At 44.1% G+C, this 26,177-nt stretch overlaps 1 protein-coding gene across 5 annotated transcripts in view; it reads left to right on the forward strand.

The window, feature by feature from the left end:
* HMCN1 (hemicentin 1) overlaps nt 1–26,177 on the forward strand; it is a 161,768-nt gene that overhangs the window by 85,877 nt on the left and 49,714 nt on the right. For all 5 annotated transcript variants that reach the window (XR_012581424.1, XM_005487032.4, XM_074546292.1 and 2 more), the window contains 18 exons: nt 193–362; nt 664–818; nt 1,541–1,664; nt 2,965–3,066; nt 4,893–5,045; nt 8,100–8,251; nt 8,988–9,111; nt 12,926–13,101; nt 13,361–13,457; nt 15,490–15,612; nt 17,367–17,528; nt 18,160–18,447; nt 18,874–19,041; nt 20,881–20,994; nt 23,390–23,476; nt 23,884–24,075; nt 24,805–24,978; nt 25,901–26,014. Coding sequence is in view for 4 of the 5 variants with exons in the window: in XM_005487032.4 (XP_005487089.2) it covers nt 193–362; nt 664–818; nt 1,541–1,664; nt 2,965–3,066; nt 4,893–5,045; nt 8,100–8,251; nt 8,988–9,111; nt 12,926–13,101; nt 13,361–13,457; nt 15,490–15,612; nt 17,367–17,528; nt 18,160–18,447; nt 18,874–19,041; nt 20,881–20,994; nt 23,390–23,476; nt 23,884–24,075; nt 24,805–24,978; nt 25,901–26,014 (2,675 nt within the window). In the remaining variant the exon portion in view is untranslated. The remainder of the gene's footprint in view (nt 1–192; nt 363–663; nt 819–1,540; nt 1,665–2,964; nt 3,067–4,892; nt 5,046–8,099; nt 8,252–8,987; nt 9,112–12,925; nt 13,102–13,360; nt 13,458–15,489; nt 15,613–17,366; nt 17,529–18,159; nt 18,448–18,873; nt 19,042–20,880; nt 20,995–23,389; nt 23,477–23,883; nt 24,076–24,804; nt 24,979–25,900; nt 26,015–26,177) is intronic.

Raw genomic sequence — 26,177 nt, forward strand, 5'->3', positions numbered from 1 at the left:
AGTGGCCATTCCCCAATACTCCCTTCTGATAAACCCTTTAATTTAATGGCACTCAGACAAGGGGAATATAACCTGACACTAGAAATGCAAACAGAGTTACTGAGGCATTCTGTTTAATAGAATTGTACATATTTTAAGATTGTTGTGATCTTACTTTCAATGACAGCTGAAATGGAACTTTCTTTTTGGTAGGTGGTTCAAGGATGGTCAGCCACTTGGCAAGGAGGCTGGACACAAGGTCTTATTAAATGGACAGAAACTTGTCATCTCTCAAGCTCAAGTGTCAGACAGTGGCCATTATAAATGTGTGGCTGCAAACAAGGCAGGAGAACATGAAAAGGAATTTGATGTTACAGTTCACGGTAGGTTACTCAAGGTGGGCAGGAAGCAGCAGGCTGCTTTTGTTTCAAATTGCTGGCAAGAAGGTGCTCAAACTTTTTATAAATGTTTATTTGCATTAGCAGGTTGTAAAACTGGAGAGGAGATTAGATGAAATAGGATCATAGAATGGTTTGAGTTGGACAGCAGCCATGGCAGGGACACCTTCCACTGGATCTGGAAGTAGAAGAAAAGCTGCACTTTGCTCTGGGATACTGCTTCTGTATATATAAATGTACATTTTTAAATGAGGCAATGTTTTTTTTTTTCTGGTGCTTTTTGCAGTTCCTCCAGCCATTAAATCAGCTGGGCCTTCCGAGAGAGCAGTTGTGCTCCACAAGCCTGTGACACTGCAGTGCATAGCCAGTGGCATCCCCAGCCCTTCCATAACCTGGTTAAAAGATGGACAGCCAGTAAACACAGCCAGGGGAAATATCAGAGTAAGCATGATTCTTTTATGGGATCCAAACCATGGAAGATAATTGCTGTAAGTTATACACATTAGTGCTTCTTTTCCTTTCGCTTCTCTCACACTGTAATACAAAAGTGCTCAAGAGCCATCCTGCAGAGTCAGGGACTTTCTGCCTGTTTAGGGTGGTATCTCAGGTAATAGCAGTGTTCAGTCAACTGAATCTCACTAATCACCTCATATCAGGAGAGTCCATGACTGGAAATTCAGAATCTGTCTCCTTCCAGTTGTACTTAGCCTTTCAAGGTCAAATGCTTGTTGCTGATTGTGAGATGCCTCTTAGCCACTCATCCCTATGAGGTGGGATTAGCTGAGCTGTTCTGTGATCGCTGCAGCAGCTACCTGTAATTCCCTTTTCCTGGTGAGATCCTGCCTTTCCACGAAGAGCCCTCCTCAGTGCTTGCATGTTCCGGGGGTGAGTGCTTGCAGTGGCTTTGATTCCCCATGGCTGGAGCAGTTTTTGGTACCTTGCCTGCAGTCTCCTTTGCCTGCCTGCCCCTTGCCAGCCAGGTCTCCTTACACCTGTACAGCTCCTGATGCTGCTGTCCCAGGCACACTGAAATCTCTGACCCGGCAGTCCTTGTTCCATGAGCCGGGGTTGGGAGGGGATGAGCCCGGCCATGTCTGCTGACCCCAAGTGGCTGTGCTGGGGGCAGTGGTGTCTCACAGCTCCTCTCTGTGTTTTGGGAACAGCTGGAGGCCTCGGGCCGTGTCCTGCAGCTTGGCAAGGCCCTGCCCGGAGATGCCGCCCGCTACACCTGCGTGGCCACCAACGCTGCGGGGGAGGCCCAGCAGCACACCCGGCTCCACGTGCACGGTAACGCGCCCAAACCGGGCTGTCCACGCGGCTCTTGCACCTGGGCTCACCTCGCTCTGGCTTTTCTCCTGCCTCTGCACGTCCACCTCTCCGTTCTCTTTCTCTGTCCCACTCCATTAGTAAGGAGTGAGGGCAAAAACTGGCTTTTGTGGAGTCTGACCTCTCTCCTGTAACACCAAAGGACACAGAGATGAATGAATGTCTTTACCAGTACCTCTGCTGCTCAGAGGTATCCCAAAAAGTCAAACACATTCCTACTAACCCACCCCTCAGAAGGGCACTCTGTGTTTCTGAATCAATTTGTGATACACCACCGCTGTTATTACTAATTTCATCCAAGGTTTTTGTGGATATTGGTATTCCCCCGTGACCCTGGGAAATGGGAAATTGTTACAGGAATAACTTCTGAGAAAGGAATATTTTCTTGTGCAGGGATTTTTCACCCTGTTTAAGAGGAATTTTCTTTCGCAGCTAAAAACAATAGAAAAAGAATCATGGAAACTTGAGAAGCTGTCATTTTCATGGGAGTTTAATAAATACTTTCACCATGATTTACATGTAATTGGCTTAGAAGTGGTCACAAAGTGTTGTGCATTGCTAATGTGACCCAGTGCTCAAAGGAGGAGTGGGAATCCTCAGGAGGTGCAGGAATAGACTGTGGCAATATTTTCACAGGGTATGGCTTCGTTGACTTTTATTGCCAAACCTAGCCAGTAACTGGAAGGTGTTAAACTGAAAGAGGAGAGGTTGCAGAGTCTCTGTGGGTGGGACTTAGAAAGAGGAGCCACATTCAGACTGTGATAATTGCATCACAACCAACTTCAGTGTCAGTCCCATGCTCATAAAGCACTCCTTTGCTGTCAGTCTTTATGTTCAAACTCTTTACTATCTGGCATTTCTGTCATTTTTCAGATTTTGGAACTTCAGGAAGGTAAAAGCTGTCTATGCTACTCAGTTTAGTATCACCAGCTGAAGTGGGAGGAGCTTGCCCCAAGAAAGAATTGCTGTTCTGTGTTGTGTACCATTACTTGCAAATCTTTAAGTTCCATTTTTCCTGGAAAAAAATGAAAACTAGCAGAAATAATGCTTTATTCCTCTTACCACTAATGAGATTATATAATTAGAGAGTATTCCTATTTCAGAGATGGACTTTCTGGAGAAATTCCTTGGTCACCCAGCAGCTGAAGCTTGTGCAACTCACTGCCCAAAGTTTCTCCAAGGGTAGATGACTTTGTGATCATATGCTCTGCTAGCTGGGTGGCTGAATTAATGGAAACCTGCTGCTTTTGTCTCTTCCCAGAACCACCCAGTCTGGAAGATGCAGGAAAAATATTAAATGAAACAGTGGTGGTGAATAATCCAATCCATCTTGAATGCAGAGTATCTGGGAACCCTCTGCCAGGTATCCACGTGCACCTTGGGGAACATCTCATCAAGGGTTTCGCCTTCATGTATCTTTGAAAGTAATGGATATGCTGAATGTGGAGCTAATTGTGTGATTTTAAACCAGCTAGAAACTGTGTGATGGGAAATGTCAATGTATGGGCTGACATTGAGGAAGGATTGAGGAATTCAGTGATCCCCACTGATAAATGAGTGAAAACACATCACAAGGATAATCTATTCCCTTGTGATGCCCTGTCCCCAGGCAAGAACACTATTTGATTTCTACTGAATGAGCTTTAAACACATCCACTTTTATCTCCTGTCAATTCAGTATTTGTTAGTGTAAGGCAGACCTGAAATACTTTATGGATTGAGTGTGCCTGTAACGTGTGCTCATGTCTAGGATTTCTTTAATGTGTGGGTTTTGTTACCTGGCAAGATATAAAAAGATATATTATTATGAGTGCAATTTGCTGTATTAATTATTGTAAGGCAAAACAGGGGGAGTTGTTAGTAAGAGTTTATATCTAATATAGCAAATTACTCTCATGCTGATTATAGCAACGTTTTCAGATGAAAGGTGTTATTACATTTCAGATGTGCATCCAGCTTCTCCTTTTCTGCCTTTTTAAAAATTATTCACAGCAAAGTATTATTTTGTAGAATAATTTATACTTACATTAAAAAAGTTAAAATATTGAGGAAGTAAAATGTTATAAAAGCATAAGAATTTTATGTCTATTTTACGCTCCTTTTAATTTTTTTTTCCTTTTTCATCCAAATGTTCAGTTATTTTAGTTATCAACAACTAAAACAATGGATTTCAGATAATTTATGCAATAAGAACAGTTTGGTTTCCCCTAGTGTGATGCAATGGTACATCTTATTGTCAAGATATAACATGAATCAGGAAAGTCAGAGCACAGCAGCCCACTGGAAAAGAGAAAAGCTTTGTGCAAGTCTTTTCTATCAGTGAGGCCAGAGCACTTGGTGGGTGTGACTCTTTCCACAAAACCCCCATGTGTATTACAGATAATCCTTCCAAGAGCAGTAATTTGATGTGAGTAGTGAAGTGGTGCCAGCAAAGCCTCTGGCCAGCAAAGAATGACCCTTTCTCCTGATGCATGGTGCCATCTTTTGGCTGAGATGCAAAACCTGCAGATTTTCTTGGTTGTCAACTTCCTATAACATTTTCTTCTGCAGTAACACCAAGTTTTCTGCTCTTTATGTTCAGTTTTTTGATCTGCCAGTTGCCCTTTGATTTGGTTGCTTATGTTTTGATTCTTTGTCCCAGGTAGTTCAGTTTAATGTAGTGACAATTTAAGGTAAAAGGTAAAAAAAATTGATACATGTTATAGAATCCCTGGATAGATCTTCTATCTATCTATCTCATATTATATATCTCTATAATATCTAGGGATATTGTAGTATCCCTGGATGATTTGGGTTGGAAAGAACCTGAAAGCTCATCTGCTTCCATCCTCCTGCCATGGGCAGGGACACCTTTTATTTTTGTGTGGTTTTAAACAGCTGCTCTTTCCCTTGGTATAGGATAAGTAAATTTCCTATAATTTACTTTATGTTATAATGTCTCAGTTTCAGAACACTTTTCTGTAAATATATGGGGGATATGGATGATGGTGTCAAATTTGCTGTTAATAGTCAGCAAATCTTCCTATTTCCTGATTTTCTGTTCCGTTTTGTTATTCTTAATCACAACTAAAGCTGCCATTGACTGTTAAACGTTGGCGTGTGTGTGAAAGCTGAGGTGGCCAGTGTGACAGTTCTGTGGTGCCACATCTGTCGGGGCTGTCAGTGATTTGTCCCCGTTCTCCCCCGCAGCTGTGTCGTGGTCCAAGGACGGGCGCGCGCTAGGTGACAGGGGACAGGTGCTGCGCATCGAGGGCGCGCAGGTGGCCGACTCCGGCCTCTACAGGTGCCTGGCTGCCAACGCCGCGGGCACGGCCGAGCTACTCTACAGCCTCCAGGTGCATGGTGAGTGCACAACCACGGAACTGGGGCTTGGGGAACACTTCTGAGAGCATTGAGTCCCAGTGAGCACTGATCATTGCCCGGTGTGCCAAGGCCACTGCTGATCCATGTCCCCAAGTGCTCCGTCCATGCGGCTTTTAAATCCCACCACTGCCCTGGGCAGCTTTGCCAGTTGCTGCCTACCCTATCCATGAAGAAACTTGTGCTAATATCTAAATTAACCTCCCTACCCCCAACACAACTCGAGGCTATTTCCTCTTGCCCTGTATTGTGACACTTAGGAAGAATACATGCAGACTCCACCTTTGCTTTCCTCCTTTTCCAGTCTGCTTAACAGACTTGGTATCTTTCATCATGGGATTACAGAATCTCAGGGTGGTTCTGGTTGGAAGGGACCTTACAGCCCATCCAGTGCTACCTCCTGCCATAGGCAGAGACACCTTCCACTAGCCCAGGTTGCTCCAAGTCCTGTCCAACCTGGCCTGAGACACTTCCAGGGATCCAGGGGCAGCCACAGCTTCTCTGGGAATTCCATTCCAGGGCCCTCTCCACCCTCATAGCCAAGATTTCGTTCCCAATATCTAATCTAACCCTGTCCTCTGGCAATGGGAAGTCATTCCTCCTTGTCCTGGCACTCCATGCTCTTCACTCTTCTGTTTTCTAGCTGATATTGGAATAGGTGTTTTGAATGTGGAAAATATGCCAAGGGAAGGCATTCCTAGGAAGAATGAATTTATGTAAGAGGGATTTTGTTTAAGGTATCACTTGAGTAATTTGGAGGCCTGGGCAGTTGCTGGGATTTGTTGTAGGTGACTTTGAAGCTCGCAGTAGAAAAAGGACACAGATCAAATGCTCTTTCATAATCCAAGAGTTTTAAAGAAAAATATGCTGTGTCCAAGAAGATGAAGTGGAAGTGTGTGGGTGTTTGCTGACATGAGACACCTAAGCAAAAGTCCAGCTGGAGCTTTTGCACTGATTTCAGTGGCTTTTTCATGTGGCCATAATCCAAATTCTTACCTTTGATACATCCATGTGCATGTAGCCAGTTTTCTGTGGGAGTCTTCCATGAAAAATGTGGCCCAAATTTGGCACAGTGTCCCCAGCTGACATGCACACACAGTATATAGTTCCTATTAATGTTAATTAATGACTTGGGCAGTGTGTTTCCATGCATTTAATGACCATCATGGGAAAAACTGATGGCACAAGACACAGTCAAAGGCAATTAACCCCACCCAGTGATGAATTCCTGGGAAATCCTTAGAGCTAAGGTCATTATTCTAGTTAAATGGAAAATAACCCTTGAGTACGTGTGTCTTTTTAGGGATGGCAGAATTTCAGCAAACACGTCCAGAGTTTTCTAGGGAAATGAAATTTTCTAAGACACAGAGGTTCCCCTTCTAGAACAGAGTATATGCAGTTACAGCCACAAGTAACGGCATCAAAGGAACTAATTGCATTGAACTGTCCATGAGCCTGCTTCATTCAGCTGGTGTCCTGCCAGGCTGACAGTAGAGAGGTGCTGGAATTCACCATCCACAGGTTCATCCTCCACTGTCCTTAGGGTTTACGAGATTGAGAAGACAAAACTAAAAGGTGTTGCCCTCTTTACCAGTGGAAGCAATGACTCTTTAATGGAGAGCAGGCTCAAATGCCAAGTACTGAAAGTTGTGCTGCATTTATGGAAAGGCTGCTCTAGATTTCCATGGGCATCTGCCTCTGTCAACTACTGGTCTTATTCACCAGTTTCTGTTGCTAATAGTGTTATCAGATCTTTCTGGCATTGAAAAACAATGCTTGATACCTTAGGCTTAACACTGAATGGAATCAGGCAGGCCAACTGAAGGAATCTGGTGGAATGCAAGTTTAGTTAGAATTCATAGGATTTCATTGTTTTAATTTTTTTCACTTCTTTCTCCCCACTATAGCTTTCTCAGGCATTTGAGAACAATGGATGCTGTTGTACTGCAATAGGAGGAACTCTGTGGGGAAAAAATGAAAAAAAATTATAAAATCCTAGGCCCTTTTTCTGCCCTTACTGCTATTGCTGAAATATATATTTCAGAATATATAGAGAATCACAGAATCATGGAGTTGTTTGGGTTGGAAAGGACCTTAAAGCCCATCCAGTTCCACCCCCTGCCATGGGCAGGGACACCTTCCACTATCCCACGTTGCTCCAAGCCCTGTCCAGCATGGCCTTGGACACTTCCAGGGATGGGGCAGCCACAACCTGAGGTACAGGCTCTTAGAAGTTGCTAAATTCATTAATGAATCTTATATTCAGTGCAGAATTTTCATGTTTTCTCCGCTCACACAGAGGGATATGTATGAGTAGCTCACACCATTCTCATCTCTTTGCAGGAGTGACCTTAAACATTAAGTTTTTATCTAATACTGACTTTTAAACTTTATCACTAAGTTATTAGTGGTAGTAGCTAATAGAATAGTTTTGATTCTCCTAGTGCATGAAACATCTTCCTTTTTAAATGATTGTCTCCCTTTCTACCAGAGCCCTACAACATTTGCTAGACTGTGTGCCTAGAGTAAGTGCTTTAGATGTTCCATTGCAATGTTTTGTGTCATCAGAGAGGCAGATGTTTTCCAGTCTAATCTGATAAACATTTCCATATGCTCTGCCAGGGCAGTTCATCACTCTGTGTATGGATTTGCTTTATGTGGTCTATATGGTAAACTCCTTTCTTTAATCCATACCACTCCTCAAGTCTTTCACAAGGTCTAAATGGAATAATAGTAGAAGAGTTTGAGGGAATATTTTCTGGCTTTATGGTGTGGTTCCTGGGTTTCACAGCTGTCCTCTGGGCTGTGGGCCCAGTCCCACATACCTTGCTCACAGTAGTTTCACTGCAGTTATCTGCCTGCTCATGCTAGGGAAGAGCAGGATCTGGCGCAGAACAAAGACATTACAAGAGTTTAGCAGGAGTAACATGAGAAAAGAGAAATAACATCCAAAACTAGGCAGCCTGTTTCATTTCATTGTGATTAATATGCTTATGTAGCTGTTACAGCCCTTTTTCTGTGTATTTTTTTTTTCAGTGCCCCCATCCATCTCTGGCAGCAGTGACATGGTGACAGTAGTGGTCAATAATGCAGTGAGACTGGAGTGTGAAGCCAGAGGCATCCCTGCCCCTATCCTGACATGGCTGAAGGATGGGAGCCCTGTGTCCAGTGTCAGCAACGGCCTCCAGGTACCAGGGACAGATCCTGCTCTGTGGTGTTCCCTCTTGTGGGAGGAGGCTTTTAAGTCAGGGCAGTTTAATGGAAGAGAATAAGATGGATAATTTGGAATAATAATAATATAAGGCCTTTTGCTCTGGAGTGGTTGTGTGAGTTTAGCTCCAGTACTGTGTGAAGTGGAAGATGAAGATACTTTGAAATAAAGTGGTCCTTTCAGATGATGTCATACCGAGTAAATTTACATCAAAAATTTTTCCACTTACTGGGCAGAAGAAGAAATTGGACCAAATTCCTCTGCTGAAGAGATCTGGAGAGCTCTTACATACAACAGTAATTCAGAAAAGAAAACCAACCTCTGATGTAAGGAGATATTTCAGAGGTAGAATGAGATGCCGTGATTGGTTTTTGGAAGTTGATTTTATGGTCTGAAAGGGAAGAGGGGGAATTTGTGTTCTGTGGGGAGTGCTCAGGGCACAGACAAAAGGTGTGATAGCATGTTTGTAGCTGGTGGGATGGACGGGTGTCCAGATGCTGCAAAGTCTTGAGAATGCCATGAATTCCCTAGAGACTGGCATGAAGTTAGGATTTTGCTTTTGCAAGTCTGGATTAGAAGAGAACACTGGAGTGCAGGGAGATGGTGGAAGGCAGTGGCAAAACAAGTGTTCCATTTTGCAAGGAGCCCTAGGAGTTCCCCCTGGCTGTATTTGGCACTGGGGTGTGCCTGAAGGTGCTGTGCTCCCGTTGCAGGTCCTGTCAGGGGGCCGGGTGCTGGCACTGCCCAGTGCCCAGCTCAGTGACACGGGGACATACACATGTGTGGCCGTCAACGCTGCGGGGGAGAGCCAGAGGGACATCGACCTCCGCGTGTATGGTGAGTGACAAACATCTTCCTTTTGGCTCTGAGAGCTGCTCTTCAAGCTTTAATGTAGCACACTGGACCCAGACCCTGAGCAGTGATGAGTAAAAGTAGTCCCAACCTGTAATGGAGGGCCAGGTGAGGAGGAGTGGTTTGTGTATCGAAGTTAAAACATATATGCACATTCACCTTCATTTACTAAAGCATGTAGATGTGTCCTGTGTATCCTTGAAGAAATGTAACTACAGCAGTGAATTTACAGGTCTAATGCATAAAAGCTCATTTACAAATGAGAAAAGAAAACACATGTTTGTGTAAACCAGATGGTTCTGCCAGGTGAGAGATATTCCTGGACCCAGTGCTCTGTTGTCTTTATGGCACCAGAAGGAGGTACTGGGAGTTCCTCATCCAGCTCTGCAGTTCCCATGCCATTCCCAAGCCTTGCTCTGCCTGCCTAAATGGAGGGCACTCTTTTAGTGCTAAATAGTGACACTGTGTTGAGTCCAACCAGTCAGCTCTGTCTCCTTAAAGGAGCAGGAAAGAGGTGTTTTTTAGTTTGTCAGTTTTCCAGATTGTCAGTGAGTTAATTCTGAATTTTTTTGCCTGAACCTGTATAAATTCATCCTCCCTTCTGATTCAGGCAATGGCCTCAGATACCTGGTGGGATTGTTGAGATTATCCTGTGCAGGATTTTGGTGATCCCTGCAGGTCTCTTCCAACTCAGAATATTCTGTGATTCTGTGCTTTCTTGTAACTTGTATGAATTTATTCCTGGATTTTTTGTAACTTGCATCAGATGCCTTTTCATATTCATAGAATGGTTTGGGTTGGAAGGGAGCTTAAAACTCACCCAGTCCTACCCTGTGCCATGGGCAGGGACACCTCCCACTATCCCAGGTTGCTCCAAGAACCATCCACCCTGGCCTTGGACACTTTTAGGGAAGCCACAGCTTCTCTGGGCACCCTGTGCCAGGGCCTCACCACCCTCACAGGGGAGGATTCTTCCCAATATCCCATCTAACCCTGCCCTCTGGAAGGCACTTCTAACTATCCTGTCCCTCCAGGTGCTTGCCCAAAGTCCCTCTCCAGTTCTCTTGGAGCCTCTTCAGGCACTGGAAGGGTCCCTAAGGTCACCCATGTTGTGTTCTCAGAGCCCATGGGTGCTGTGCCAGCAGGGATGCCAGGGAGTGTGACTGTAGCAGGTTTTGTGTTCCCTTGGACATCTCAGAGGATTTGTCCAGCAGTGAAATGAGGATGAACAGTAATCTGATATTTGTTTTAGAAATGTTAGAATTCCACATGTGTAGAGAGGCATTTGGAATTGAGGCACTTTTGGGGTTTTGCTTCTGCTTTCAGTAGGTCAGTGGACTCTGCCAGTCTCCAGCATTATGGCAAACCTTGCAAGAAAAGTTAGGAGTTTGGATGATGAGTTCTAAGAAGGGGGCAGCTGGCCAAGTTATTTGTTCCTGAGTTTGACTTTCAGAATTGTCTCCCTTGTTAGGGTACTTCTGACTGAAGTCCTGGTGACTTTTGCATCTGGAAGGGGCAGTTAGAAACCCAGGGCTCTGCTGTGGCAAGTGAGCCAAAGTTAATATAGGCTGGAATATTTCATGTCCAGAGCAAGGAATGTCACGGTCTCCTTTGGACTTTGAGGACAGGTGTGTATGTCTGTGTAATGTGACATAGGTATATTTATTATTCCTCTTTTATTTTCTGGAACCTCTGTCCATTTTAGCTGGAGGAAATGAAAAGAGTTAGGAGTTGTGTGTATTTAAAATTAATGTTGTATTTGAAGCTGGCCAGGGTTGAGCTCAGCTGCAGGACCAGCTTGAGTGAGGCTGTCACCAAAAAGTAATATTGCTCTTCAGACTTGCCTCATAAGAGCAATCTAATTAAGAAGCCACAGGAGGAAAATTATTTGGAGTAGAGTTGGAGCTGAGTTGGTTGGAAATGTGCACTGAGCCAGGAATTGGAACAAGCTCACTTACAGTTACTATGAGCATAATTAGATTAATTTTAAACCCCCCCCATTCCTTCAGAAATAAGTGCTTTAGTGTCTGTGTCATAAACTCAGATTCCTTTTGAGCACATTTCAATTCATTGAGCTGAGAGGAAAAGTAAATGGTTGAAAAGTCTTTGGAAATAAATTTGCCTTCTGCAGGAATGGATCAGTTTCCAAGTCTCAGTTCCACAACACTCACAAAGAATCTGGACCTTTGTGAGTTCTAGAAAGATAAAAAGATAAACAGTTTTTTTTTTTCACTTACTATATTTCTTATCCACAGGGACCAGGCTTTTCCTTAAATTATTTCCAATCTGTGAAATCAGCAGCTCTGCTCTGTACTTCCTGGGCATGAAACACAAAGCTTGATTGTTCCTGGTCTTTCAGGCCACCTCGACAGCTGCCTTGCTGTCCCCTGAGTGCCACTTTGGGACCTGTTCTGCTCTCCCATGTGTGATTAACTTACTGTGCTTGTTCTCACAGATGGCCCCACTGCCTCCCTTCTCACCCCAAAGTTCTGTGCGCTCAGACCCTCAGTGTCTGGGGTCATGGATCCCAAAACTAAAGGACAAAGGAAATGTCACAATAAAGGTTCTTATATTTGGTCCTGGTCAACTTCTTGGGGGCAGTATTTGGTCTGTGTTCTTTTTGACTCCAGCCATGAACACTTTCCCTGTGGAAAATTTCTGATTTGCTGTGTTCAAGGTTTAGTTCTTAAATGCCTTCTCAGTTACTTTTGTTTTTCTGCTTGTGGAAACACAGAATTAAAAAATAGGGGGGGAAATGTGTTTTCTTAAATCCTGGCACTGTTCAAGAACAGCTAATGGGTTTCAATTGAAGTGTCCAGTGTTCCACTGTTTTTTATTTCTACAAAGAAAACTTTCCTTTCAAAAGGGGATTTTTCTACTGTCTGATTTGGAAATAATAGTGTAATAATGAGGTTATCACTGAACTGCAGGACAAATGTAAATATAGTGCTCAGTGCCAACAACTGCATTAATTGGTAGATACCACAAATGTGATCCATGAGCTAATTGTAGATTATTATTTGTCGATTAAGTCATTAACCTATTGACTTGCTTGCTGACCATGAATTCTGTATATGACTTACTCTGTCAGCTGTATTTGGCCATCTCTGGACAACTTATCTGTGGGTCAGAGTTTTCCTTAAAGCTAAGTATCCTTCTTGGCACTATCTGGAACAGCTTAAGACATTTTTTACTTCTGGGGTTGATTGTTATACTGTGAGCTTTTTCAGTCAGCAGCACTTTTTCTTTCTTGCAGGAATGCATTCCCCCATTTTTATGTACTGGGCATTTTCCTTTCTAGCTACATTTAAGGGGTTTTTTTGCTACTCTTGACTTATCCTTATGATTTCTCTGTAGCTGATACCTCACTAGTGTTATTTTGTGTGAAAGGAAGTCTGTAAATATCAAAAATTATTATTGTCGTTTTTGTGGTATAAAGGAGACTGAACTTGTGTGTAGCTGAAGGCATGTGGTTTTATCTTTGTACAGTGAAGTCCCTTAACTCGACATTATGTATGCTCTGTGAAATCTTCAGTGCCCAAAGGTCCCTTGGTTTTAGCAATAGGACAAGAGCAAATAGCCTCAGGTTGTGCTAGGGGAGGGTCAGGTTGGATATTAGGAAAAATTCTTCACAGGAAGGATGGTCAGGCGCTGGCACATCTGCCCAGGGCAGGGGTGGAGTTGCCATCCCTGAAGGGGTTTAAGACCAGTGGATGTTGCCCGTGCTGGGGAATGGTTGGCCTGGATGGTCTCAGAGGGCTTTTCCAAGGTAACCCATTGTGTGATTGTGTTGGTGCAGTCCCTCCTGACATCGTGGGCGAGGAGCAGAACGTGTCAGTGCTGCTGGGCCAGGCGCTGGAACTGCAGTGCCAGGGCAGCGCCGTGCCCCCGCCCCGCCTCGCCTGGCTCAGGGACGGGCGGCCCTTGCTGGAGAAGCCAGGCCTGAGCATCTCTGCAGATGGCAGCGTGCTGAAGGTAAGCCGGGCAGGCTGGGCTCGCCCTGGGGAGCTGCACCCTCTGTGGAGGTGGGACAGCAGAGTAGTGTGTGAGGAGGGAGGGATGGCAGAGATGTACCACAGCTGTCTGGGTACAGAGCTTGCTGGATTCATGCTGTATTATTAATATTCTGGGAGACATTTGTAAAAATAAAATTGAAACCTTAGCCCCCTCTCCCTGCACATTTCATGAATAATTATGTAGGAAGAAGAAACTCAGGTTTTTCTTTTGTCCCCAGATTGAAGGAGCTCAAGTGCAGGACACTGGACGCTACACTTGTGAAGCGACAAATGTTGCTGGGAAAACTGAGAAGAACTATAATGTCAATATTTGGGGTAAGATTTATTAAGCTTATTCCAGAAATGGGAACAAGGTTCAGAGCTGAATTATGATGTGAGACACTGGAATCCTCTGTAGTTCATCAATGCTGAGCTGCTGAGGCTTGTACAGGGATATATTGTTGTGTTTGCTGTAGTTGAACAGGCCTAAGGCAGTGCACACATTTTTCAAATTGCTTTAATTTAGTTCTAAATTAACACCAGTTACAGGCCTTTGTTGAGCTTGCAGGAACGAGAGTAGTTAGAACTATAACTAGCGAGTGGCATCCCTTCTCATGGCAGGGGCTTGGAACAAGATAATCTTTAAGGTCCCTTCCAGCCTGTACCATTCTGTGAGCATGATTCTACCTGGGTTTGGATCCATAGCTTTTAATCCATTTAAAGTAACATGCCAACTTTCCACTTACTGAAATGTTGAAGCATTGAAAATTCAGATAAATAAAAGCTGCCTTACAAACTTGTTAGTGCTGCATCATAAAAACAGCTTGAATAATTTTTTCTATGGCTCTGTGATGAATATGGCTTAGGACATTATTTTAATAATTGCTTTTGAGGAGATTTTCTGCACCATCATTTTCTTCTCATGCTCAAACTGAAATGTCCCTGTTTTACTATTGTAAATCAATTTCTTACTTTGGAGTCACAAGACTAGAATTACATACGAGGGTTTGTAACACTAAAATGACATTTTTCAGTTCAGATTTCAAGTCTGACATTATTAAAAGATCCATTCATGGCATTTGAGTTAGAGGTGGATGTTGTAGTACCATGCCATTTTCCTATGCTGAAGCAAATACCATTTGCTGTGCAGGTCAGTCTCTGCTTGCTCTTTCTCTCCCAGACTTTTGCACAGGACCTTTGCTGGAGGGATTTAGATTTGTTCCATTGTGCAGTAGGACCTTTCCAGTAGGATTTGAATGGAGGAATAATTCTTTGCTAGTTAGCAGCTTTGATGGGATAAGCTTGATAGAAACCACAGGCTGCCTGTGAAAGCCATCTGTGGATAATTGTTTAGAATTCTAGCTTTCATTTATGCCCGCATCCAAAGTCCTTCTTGCTATATTTTGACATTTTAAATCCAGGAAATGTATCCTTCAGAGGATCTGTGAAAGCTAAGTGTGGATCCAGGAGCCAGCCTGTGAGTTAAATGAAGAGAATAGCACAGGCTTGTCCTGGCTGGAAGCAGGACAAATCAAGGGTAAAGCAGACAGTACCATAAGGCCCTTGTTGTTTCAAACCCCACACTTCTGGTTGCTGCTGGAGAGCTGGAGGTGTCAGAAGGAGAAACTGGATATTGTCACATGCATTAAAACGTGCTGCATAATTATCTCACCTGGGAGGTTTTATTTGCCAGGTTCAACCTACATTCTCCTCTGTTTTTTCTTGGTCTCTACCTACTCTATTTTCATCTGATGAAAATGATTCCCTGGTTCCTAAGAGGTAATTAGCCCTTCCCTAGGGATTGAACCAAAGCTTTTTAAGACTGAGAATCAGAGTAAAACACTGGTCCCTTTTGTCTGCAGCTGGTTTAGAGTCACAGAGCTGTAAAGCAGAGTGATCCTTCTGTTGCAGGAGAGTGATCAGAGGGATGGGATCCGTAGCTTTGGATGTGGCAGCTAGTGTGCTGATGCAGGAAACATTCAAAGGAAAAATGTAGGCTGAATTTTAAAAGTCACTGATGATGATGATGATCTCTGTGAGTTTATTAGCTGAGGCCATGAATGAGGCAGGCTCTTAGAGCTGGAGTCACTTGACAAAGTTCCCCAAATCATCTTTGTTCGGTGAAGTCCATTAAAGGCAGCCCAAATTAAAGCCTGTGCATGCAGCAGCCCTTAGTGCCCAAAAGGATGGATGCAGTCATTCCCAAGTGTATTGTTCCCTACCCAGGGCCTGATTAGCATTGAGGAGACAATCCTTGTCATTACTTCAGAGCTGAATGGGAGAGATTTGCATGAGGGTCATTTGGGGTTTACTGCTGGCCAATAATATATTGTTTCAAAGACTGCACTTATTTGGCTTTTCTTTGCAGTGTCACCAAGTATTTCTGGCTCAGATGACAGCTCTCAGCTGACAGTCAATGAAGGGAGCTTGATTAGCCTCATCTGTGAGTCCAGTGGCATCCCACCACCCAGCCTCACTTGGAAAAAGAATGGTGGGTAACTGCCAGTTGTCTGTTTTATAAAGCAAATGGGATAATTCTGACCTGCTGGGTTTGCTTTTCATCTTGTGTATATTTCGGATGGTGTGTTCTGAGGAGTTCAAATGTACAGATACATCTGCATAATCCTGGCACTGAGTAACGTGAGCTCGAGGAGCAGATTATTCCCTTCTGTCTATCTCACCTCTGCTTGGATTAGGTGTTTCTAAAGGTGCAAGAGAAGTGCAGTGCTGAGATTGCTCAAAAATGAACTGTGGAGCACTTAAAATGTTTATTTACCATGGAGCAACAGGACAGCAGCACAGTGCCCCGTGCCTGGAAGTGTTCCAGACCAGGGTAGAGGTCTTCTGAGCAAGTGGAAGGTGTCTGGACCCATGGCAGAGAGTTGGAATGAGATGATCTTTAAAGTCCCTTCCAACCCAAACCATTCTGGGATTGTAAGACTTGTTTGTGGATCCCAGATATCAGGGCCAGGGTCACTGGGAGTCCCTTGGTGTGAAGTTGAGTTTCTGCCTTGTGATCCACTGCATAAGATAGATTCTCTGAGCTGGTTTTAAATCTGCAGCCATGGCATCCTGCCAAGTGGTGAAGATAGGTGTAGTTGTAGTCATTGCTTTGGGGGTTCACCAAACCCTTTCTCTCCTCCCATCTTGCACACCTTGTGCTTTAGGGGTCAGTTACATTGCCAAACGCCTCTTTAGGAGTTGACAGACAAAGCCAGCTATTTTCAGCACCTTCTTTTAGCACTGCTGGAGAGAGAATACAGGACAAAATAAGATAATTTACTTTTCCAGTGTGGTAATTCTTGTGTTATTAATCAATATTACTTATATTTGTGTTTTTCTAAGCAGAACAATTCAATATGGTATGTATTTGTTTTAATTAATTTTGGCTCATGGAAAGAGCAGGTTTTAATTACAGAACACTTTTTCCAATGCATAACGTTTTCAGAGAACAGGAAGTTCTTTTAAAACCCTGTCTCTTGGAAGTTAGAAAGGCTTTGTATGACATGTAAATGCACTGCAAGGCTAATGTGTGTACACTTAATGGCAGGAAGGATACTTAAACCTGCTAGAAAGTCTAGAAAAGCAGTTAGAAAGGAAGAGTCTCTTTTTCAGCATGTTGACTTTTGGTGCACTTTATAGAGAGGACTGTAAAGGCACAAGAGGGAAACAAAGATTCAGCTTGTTAGAAGTATTCATGGCAGGTGCATTCCTTCTGTCAGGAAGTCTCCCTGCAGTTTAGAAAGATGAAAATGGATAACCTGAGGTCTCCAAGACTGAAGAATCTGCTCAGAGAATGCAGTGGGAGTTTGCTGTCATGTTTCTACTGTGTATTTCCTGAGAAGAAGCCTGTGACACACAGCACATAGTGTGAAACCTAAACTATATATTTCTAAGCACTGGCTGTGCAGGGTGAGACAATTATATGCTGAAAAGTGAGTCACCTTTTACTGAAAGTGCTGGACTTTCTGCTCAGTGGAGGTGTTCCAAACTCTGGATGGATGTGAGTGAGAGTCAGTGTGCTTTAGCTCAGGGTGTGCCATGAAATCAGTGGTTAATACAAAAAGCCCTCAGGATCTGCTTGTGCCAAGTTCCTGCTCTCTGGAAAAACTCTGACAGAGTACATCTAAAATGGGCAAATGTACAACTCAGTCCTTTTGAATGAGCCAGTGGACTTCATACCACATGACTTTGATTTGCTCCTGGCCACTTGTGTGGTTTTATGTGACAGAATGTGTCTTGCAGGCTCTCCTGTGGTGCCGGAGCCATCGGGAAGGGTGCGGGTGCTGTCTGGGGGCAGACAGCTCCAGGTTGCAGTTGCTGACAGATCTGATGCTGCATCTTACACCTGTATTGCTTCCAATGTGGCTGGGAGTGCCACCAAAGAGTACAGCCTGCAAGTGTACAGTAAGTGCCAGGAAAACTCTGATCATGGTTTACCAGTTGGGCATTAATGTTATGGGGGTGTGAGCTGGGCAGTGATGTTGAGCTGCAGGCTCTCCAGAGATGGAGTGCTGGCTGTAGGACTATTTAGAGGTAGTTCAAGGAGAGTGTTATGATTAAAATGTTGGCAATTTGGACCTGTAGCTTGACCAAGACATTGCATATCCCTGTTAAAAGTGCACAATCCACTGATGTAACCCCTTTCTTCTTGTCCCCAAGCTGCAGTAGTGATGACAACTGAATGAACTTAGATTTCTCTTAATTCCCTTAGACTTTACTATATTTTTGTTGGGACTAAAAGGACGTATTTTTAAACAATCCTACAGAGAAGAAAATCTTCCAAAATCTGTAGGGATTGATAGTGTGGGGACAGTCTTTTTGAATTTAATTTTTTCTCATTTGTATTTTAAAAATTGCCTGTAAGTTAACATTTTAAAAACCATTTTTACTTTATGCTGTGGGAGAGGAGGAAAGGAGCTGATTTGTTTTTTACTGACCCTGCTGCTCTGGAAAATTGACTCAGCAGCAAGTGAAGATTCTGAAGTGCAGCTCCCAGTTGACTCCTACGCTGGCTGTGTCCCTTTTTCTTCCGTAGCTCGACCAACTATATCCAACAGTGGTCCCCACCCATCAGAGGTCGTTGTCACCCAGGGAAGCGAAATATCCCTGGAGTGCGAGGCTCAGGGCATTCCTGAGCCAGCAGTGACATGGCTGAAGGACGGGCGGGCGCTGGGCAGTGGCAGTGGCAGGGAGGTGGCAGTGCTGGCCGGGGGCCGTGTCCTGCGGCTGCAGCGCGCCCGCGTGTCCGACACCGGCCGCTACGTCTGCGTGGCCACCAACGCCGCCGGGCTGGCCGACAGGAAATACGACCTCAGTGTCCACGGTGAGTGGGGCCGCCTGGGGCACGTGGAGATTCACCACTGGGTGGCCAGGCAGTGGTGTGCAGCTTAGTGCAGCTCCTGGATCTGCTGCAGGGCATGCAGCTCTAGTTGCACCGTTAGGAAAAGCCCAAAACCTAGTTTATAACTCCTGAATATTTAAAAATGTTAGCCCTCTTTCTGTTAATATCATTTTACCCCAAGTTGCTTCATCTCCCAAGATAACCAGGATATGGTACAATTGTACATTATACTGGAGTGAATGTCATGGGGGGAAATATTTTGTTGTTGGAGAGAGAGAAATTAAGGTTTAACCAAGACTACCCTGCTACTCACTCTCAGGAAACTAATATTTGGGTGACACTAATGTTGTGAGCAAAATGAATTTGTATTTGCTCTGAAGTATGACTTTTCCTTATTCTTTGCTGTAGTTCCCCCAAGTATTGGTGGTTACCTGCAGCTGCCTGAAAACATCAGCACTGTAGAGAAGAATCCCATCTCCCTGGTTTGTGAAGCCTCAGGAATCCCCTTGCCTGCAATCACGTGGCTCAAGAATGGATTGCCCATCACCTTGAACAGCTCAGTGCGAGTCCTCTCAGGTACAAAAGGTGGAGGGCATCTCACTTTGTCATGCCCAGAAATGCACTTCATTATCTCTCCTATTTATTTTTCTCCACCTCTTCCTCTTCACAGTTGTTTTACCATTTAAAGCGGAAAAATCTTTGAAAGAACAAATGACAAAAAACAAAACACATCTCTGATTTCTGTGGGTCTGTATATGAAACCAAAGACAGCCTCAGAAATGAGTGCATGTAAAAGCATTTCTGGCTGTGTTGTTTCTTTGACCTTGGATTTGCCACTGGCAAGTAGAAATCTCATGACAATAACTTTTTATGAAGTTTTATGATAGCCACCATACAAAGCCTGCATCATGAACCTAAGAAAACAATCAGAAGGCAAAGAGGCGGAAGGTGTTTAAGAGCTCAGCTTCATTTGAAGCTGATAAGCTTTAGGGTATTTTAATGAGTGCAACTTTTAATGTCACAGATAGTCCTGTCCTATGCTTTCCCATTTTTGCATATGGTGTGTGGAAAAAGGAGTGGGAGTGTGATTATTTCCCAGTATGAACCTGGCTCTGGGAGCTGCTCTGCATTCCCTTCTGTTTCAAGTTGCAATCAACAAAAATAACATCTTCTGGGCTTGATTGTTTCTGTCCTGTCTGTTGCTTTCTACTCCCACACTAATCTCACCTCCCGGATCGAGAGTGAGGAAGGGAGAGACAAAAAGATGTTTATTGTCTCTGGATGTTGGCTGTGTGGGAGGGGAAACACGCCAGGGCTCAGGGCTTTGTTTTCCTCCAAACTTTGTGCTTCAGAAAGCTACATGTTGTGGTAGTGAACTGTAGCCAGTATGGCACTTGGAGCTTTATTTGTGCTTGTAAAGCTGTAAAAAACAACAACAACAAAAATCCTCCTCTAATTTTGGATTTAAATACTTTGCCAAATCAAGATTTTGGTTCTGTTAACTGAAAACATACTTGGCATTGTGGATAATTTCAGTGTGTGGACACACTGCTGGCCGCTTTTAGTCAGTTAATTCAGATCATGGAATCACAGAATATCTTGAGCTGGAAGGGACCCACAAGGACCATCCAGTCCAACTCCTGGCCCTGGACAGGACACCCCAATGACCCCACCAAGTGCTTGAGAGCATTTTCCAGATACTGATGTTTGCTTTTGATGATCCTTCCTGCATATCTTCTAGGAAAAAGAAAAAAAAATCCACTGTACCTCACCTGCTTCCCATGCAGCCTGTGCCTTAAACATACTTGCAAATCTTCCTTTTAAAGGAATGTGCCTGTGCAAAGGTGACTTGACTACCACAGAGTCAAGAAGAATCTGTTCTTTCAAACCATTGCGTGTAAACCACTGCTATTATCAGCTGTTACTCTTATTATTGATGGCACAATTAGTACAAATGCTGGAAGAGAGAGGTGAAATTTTATTCCTTATCTATGAAAATACCTTAAGGGTATTTATAGAACAAGGTATTTATAGAGATAAGCTTATATTTATGTGTACACACATAATAATCACTGATGAGGCATTATTAATTTTCCTGAATATTCATTTAGAATCTCAGTACAGCAAAGCACTTTTGTGAGTGAAAACCCTGCTGAGGTCCTGTGTGCTATCCCAATTTCCTGCCCAGCACTGTGTGTTACAAGCACAGTGTTCCTGCCATGTCCCAAGTGCCAATCTATGAATCCCGTGCAGTGAAGCAGGATGTGTGTGCCCTGCCCAGCCTGGGATGTAGGATGTGTGTGCCCTGCCCAGCCTGGGATGGTGCTGGGTGGCAGAGCAGGGTGTGTGCCCTGCCCAGCCTGGGGTGGTGCTGGCTGGCAGAGCAGGACTCTGATGCTGTTTTGGCTGTCTCAGGGGGCCGGACACTGCGGCTCAGCCCCGTGGGTGTGGCAGACGAGGGACATTACACCTGTGTGGTGACAAACGCTGCAGGAGAGGCCAGGAAGGACTTCCACCTCTCTGTCCTGGGTGAGTACCTGCTTGGGTTTGGGGCAGCACAAGAGAGGGGTTTGTACAGCAAGGGGGAGGGCATTCTGTATGCTTTGGTATTTTTAAAAATATTAGGCCAAAACACACATCCTTAGGGGGAGAAAAGTGAATTTGATACCACTGACAGAAAATTGGGCTGTAAAGAGAAGCTTTTTCTACATAGAATCATAGAAACCTGGAAGAGTTTAGGTTGGAAGGAACCTTGAAGCACATGTCATTCCAAACCTGCCCCACCCCCTCCCCATGAGCACCACTACCCCAGGTTGCTCCAAGCCCTGCCCAGCCTGGCCTTGGGTACTTTCAGGGATGACAACCTGCACCACAGCCTGCCCACCCTCACAGGGAAAAATTCCTTCCCAATATCCCATCTAACCCTGCCCTCTGGCAGTGGGAATCTATTCCCCCTTGTCCTGTCCCTCCAGGTCCTTGTCCAAAGTCCCTCTCCAGCTCTCCTGGATCTTCTCCAGGGTCAGCAATCCCAGCTCCAGTACAGTGGAAACCTTTAGTCAGCAGAGCCTTTAGTATGACAAAGAATATAAACCAATGTGGTAAGGGGTGATCCTGCTGATGCACTTAGACCAGGAGTTGTCCAGCAGGCTCTTTAGATGCTATTTAGAACCATTAATGTATTGCTTAGTTTTGCAAATCAGTGTTTTCCCCAGAACACACTACTTTTTGGTTTAGTAACTTATTTTTATCAATAACTGTTAGGTCTGGCACAGTGCAAGTTTTCTCTCAGCATTTCTGTGTAGAATTTTGTTCTCTGTTTTTCCTTTCTCTGAGGTGCTGAGTGCCCCTCATCTTCCTTTGCCTCCAGCTGATTTGGGCATATTCAGCCAGTAAATGATAACTCCCATTCAAGTCAGTTCATGTTTATTTGATGAGCTCATGGAAGTGTAAGTGTGGTAGAATGGACGAGAGGGATAAACACTGGAAAGCACTCATTGTCTGACTGTTTTCTTTGGAGGGTTTTAGTAGCAGGGTGTTCTTGAGGGTTCTGGGAATCTCTGTTGCATAGGCTTTGTTTTCCTTGAAGAAAAATGCTCAGTGAAGCTGATTTCAAGTGGAAAATTCCATTATTCCATTGTTCAGTCTTCTCTTCCCTCCCCCCAGTAATTTGTCTTTCTAGAGGAAAGTTACTGGAATGGGTCCTGACAGTGGCACAGAATCCTTACCAGTTACTGTCAGTGGGAGCTGTACATAGACATGCCAGGGTTTTTCTGGGTTACTGTAGGGGGTGCAGCAGTCTGCAGGCAGAGCTTGGTGGAATAAGCACAATATTTATATATTTGAAAAGGGTTTGCCATATTTTTGAAATTAAGATGTGTTGACGACTTACTGTATTATTTTGGAGTCAAAGCAATGAGTTGCTGTCTTTGTTTATGAATAGTAGTAACTTCTGGCCTGACAAAGCTGAACTTTGATTTTAAGTTTTGTTTTCCCCCATCTGTTTCCTTCACTCAAGTTTGAACCTTTCATTAATTATCAGAAATCTGGTGTAACATTCTTGTCTCTGTTGACAATGAATTCTGCATATTTCCATGATTCTTACTTTTATAAAAAGTTTGCTTCCAGCAACAAGCTAGATCACAAACAAGCTGTTAAACATATTAAATATATTTTAATTCCATTCTTCTTAGGTCTTCTATCTAGGCTGAAAGTTTTCACTTTGCAGGATTATTAAAACATAAATCAGGCTCCTTACTCTGACATTTTTGTTACAAAATTTCCTATATCTCCTGGAGACGGAGCTGCTTCCTAATTACTACAGGTCTCCTTTTCAGACTGTTGCACTCCATGCCTACTTTGAATTGTAGTGCCAATTTCTTTTGGCCTGACCTACAAATGCCTCTACCTTGAAAGAAATAATTGATCACAGCTTTTAACCAGTGCAGCTACTCCCCAGCATGCTCATAATCTGCCCTCCACATCCAAAAGCACAAGTTCACCAGGATAATTTGGAAACATGTCAACCACATCAGCCATACAGTAGGAGTTTCCTTGCCTTGGGTTGGCTGTTTGGGGAGGGTGGGATAGGTATTTTAGGGATTTTATCTTTTACTTCCCTAGAAAAATGTAATTTGTACCACAGCAATGTGCCTTAGACCTGTGTAGTGTGTTCATTCCCATATGGAATTAGCTGTATTTGCAGAGAACGCTGATCAGCTGTGGCACAGCATCCACTTGTTGGGAATCTGTTGTATTGCTCTTCTTTTTTTATGGCAGTGATTGTGTAACCAAACACAAACAATGGTAAATTTGTTCTCCTAGTCCCGTGTTCCCACGCTCATCCCTCCTGGCAGCATCCTCAAGCAGCCCGTTGTATTTCGTTGTTGCTGAATACATGCTGATGTTGTGTCCTTGCCTGTTGCAGTGCCTCCAGGGATTGTGGGGGAAAATGCACTTGAAGATGTGAAAGTGAAGGAGAAGCACGGAGTTACCCTGACGTGTGAGGTGACAGGTAAATGAACAGGTTATGATTTACCTTTGCTCATCAAAGCCGTGGTCAGATCACTACTGGTGCTGCACAGCCTGTTTTTAACTGGATTTCAGTTCAGCGGGATTTTTGAATCTTGGATTTAACTGTGGTGCTTAGAGCAGGACTAAGCACTCTTTGTAAAGATTGGATGAGATGAACCCAGAGGGTGTTGCTGTGATATTTCTTCTTCAAAGGCCTGTGGAATTTCAGACAAGGTATATATCACTTCAGGAGGTTCAAAGACTTCAGAATGCATTTTTCAGAACTTCCCTTCTTGAATGTACATGAAAAGCACACCTGAAACTGTATTTTCCTGTTTCTCAGAAATCTTGGTATATCCTAGAGGTTATGCACCAACTCACGTTTGCCATTTTCCCGACTCCATCAAGGGAACCCCGTGCCACAGGTCATGTGGCTGAAGGATGGGCAGGCTCTGGCTGAGGCTGGAGATGCCAGGATCGTGTCCAGAGGGCGATCCCTGCAGATCTCCGAGGCGCAGCTCCTGGACACGGGGCGCTACACCTGCGTGGCATCCAACGCTGCTGGGGACAGGAGCAAAACCTACAGCCTCAACGTGCTTGGTGAGCAGCTGGGCTGCCTCTGCCACAGGAGCCGGCAGCTCAGAAAGAGTCCTGTTGGAATTCTGTAGGGCTTTTTTGGCAGCAGTGCACAGGTTGCCTGTCTGTGATTAGAGTTTTACATCTTAGTAATTGATAGGTGGTAGGGGTTTAATAGAAACACCAGTGCTGTGCTTTAGACAACAGAGCTGGAGCACAGGGAACCTTCACAGGGTGTCACCCCTATGGAATGGGCAGGACAGCACTTTGGCTTATTGTGATTCGAGCAAGAAGCATCTGAAGAGCATTTCAGATTGTGATCTCTTCAGAAAAGATGAAACCATCTGCACTCCTCATTATTTTTTATTTTTTTTTCATGAGGGTTATTGCACAACGAAGTGCAAACAATGGTGAGTTTGTTTTCCACACCCTTGTTCCTAGGCTCATCCCTCCTTCCAGGATCATCAAGCAGCAGCTCTGCTCAAGGAGTGGTGGCTGGCTTCCTGGGGAGCTGTGCTTGACAAAGGCACGGGTGGGAGTGAATTCCACTGGTTTGGGATCACTGCTGACTTCAGGACAAAACATAAAACCTGCTGAGTGTTATCTGGGTCTGGGTTTTGGTGCTTCTTGTAGGACTGCTCCCCAGCTAGCTGAGGCTGCAGCCAGATTTCTGGACTGATCAGGGATCAAGAAAATAGGCTTCTTTCAGAGAGGGGCTTTCCTCCCTGTGGTTACTGATTTTGTTGTTCCCAGTGGCTCCAAGCATTGTGGGAGCAGACAGCCAAGGGAATGCAGAGGATATCACCGTTATCCTCAACAGCCCCACCTCACTGGTCTGTGAAGCTTATTCCTACCCCCCAGCCACCATCACCTGGCTGAAAGATGGGAATCCCTTAGAGTCCAGCAGAAACATCCGCATTCTGCCAGGTAAACCCTGTTCTTATTGAGAAATAACACCTGATCCTTTTATTGCATGTTTTTCTATTACAGACTTCTTTTAAAAAATCAAATTATATATTTCTATTAAGTGCAGTGCACTGGCACAGGTTGTCCAGAGAAGTTGTGGCTGCCCCATCCCTGGAAGTGTCCAAGGCCGGGCTGGATGAGGCTTGGAGCAACCTGGGCTAGTGGAAGGTGCCCCTGCCCATGAATTGGCTTTAAGTTCCTTCCAACCCATTTTAGGATTCTTTGTACTTCTCTAGCACTTCCCATTCCAATATTTTTAAGTACTTCACATTGACTGATTGTTTATTTGTGTTTTATTATGTATTTATTATTTTGTACCGACAAGCAAAATGATGGAAAAATTCATATGAGTTAATGATGAATATAAATGACTTGCAATTAAATGTGGAAATTAGATGGAGAGAGATGCAAATTAATAAAGAGAATGAGGTGGGATTTTTCTAGGTTATTAGTAGTTTGCCATTTTTAGTTAGTAGAATAACTTTTCCCTCGTACCTGTGGAAGTGGAAAATGGGAGCAAGCTTCAGAGGGAAGACTGGAGTACTGTAGATGTACAAGTACCTTACCTTGTTAACTGCAAGTGTTCAGAGAAAGAATGAGTCTTGGCTAAATATCTTCAAGAAATTCCCTGCACAAATTTCTTGACAAAATTTCTTAAGAAATTTCCCAAGAATCCATAAGCAACAGGAGTTGTGATCCATGGCACTGCCATGACTCATGCACTCATTTGTTACACATGGTAGTTAGCATAGTAAGCAGTCAAGTTTTCTGCTCTTCAAGGGGCAGATTTTGGACCAAAGGGTTGGACATATGCTGCATGAATTTAAATAACCGGGAGGCAGGAGTGTGGTGTGAGTGCCATTAAAGGCTGTGTCTTTGGCAGGTGGGCGGACCCTGCAGATCCTGAATGCCCAGCAGGACAGCGCTGGAAGATACACCTGCATTGCCACAAACGAGGCTGGGGAGACGCTGAGGCACTATGAAGTGAAAGTCTACAGTATGGCAATGCTTTCAGTTTTTGAAATTCTAATTTTGCATTCTTCCATTTCCCCATTGCAGTCTTATCTGTCCTGATGAATACAAGATTTCCTATTAATGGCTTTGCTGAGCAGACATCTGTATTATCTCTGGCATTGCTGGTGGAAGGACACCAGAAAAGC

Source organism: Zonotrichia albicollis, chromosome 8, assembly GCF_047830755.1.
Source record: "Zonotrichia albicollis isolate bZonAlb1 chromosome 8, bZonAlb1.hap1, whole genome shotgun sequence".
NCBI classification, from domain to species: domain Eukaryota; kingdom Metazoa; phylum Chordata; class Aves; order Passeriformes; family Passerellidae; genus Zonotrichia; species Zonotrichia albicollis.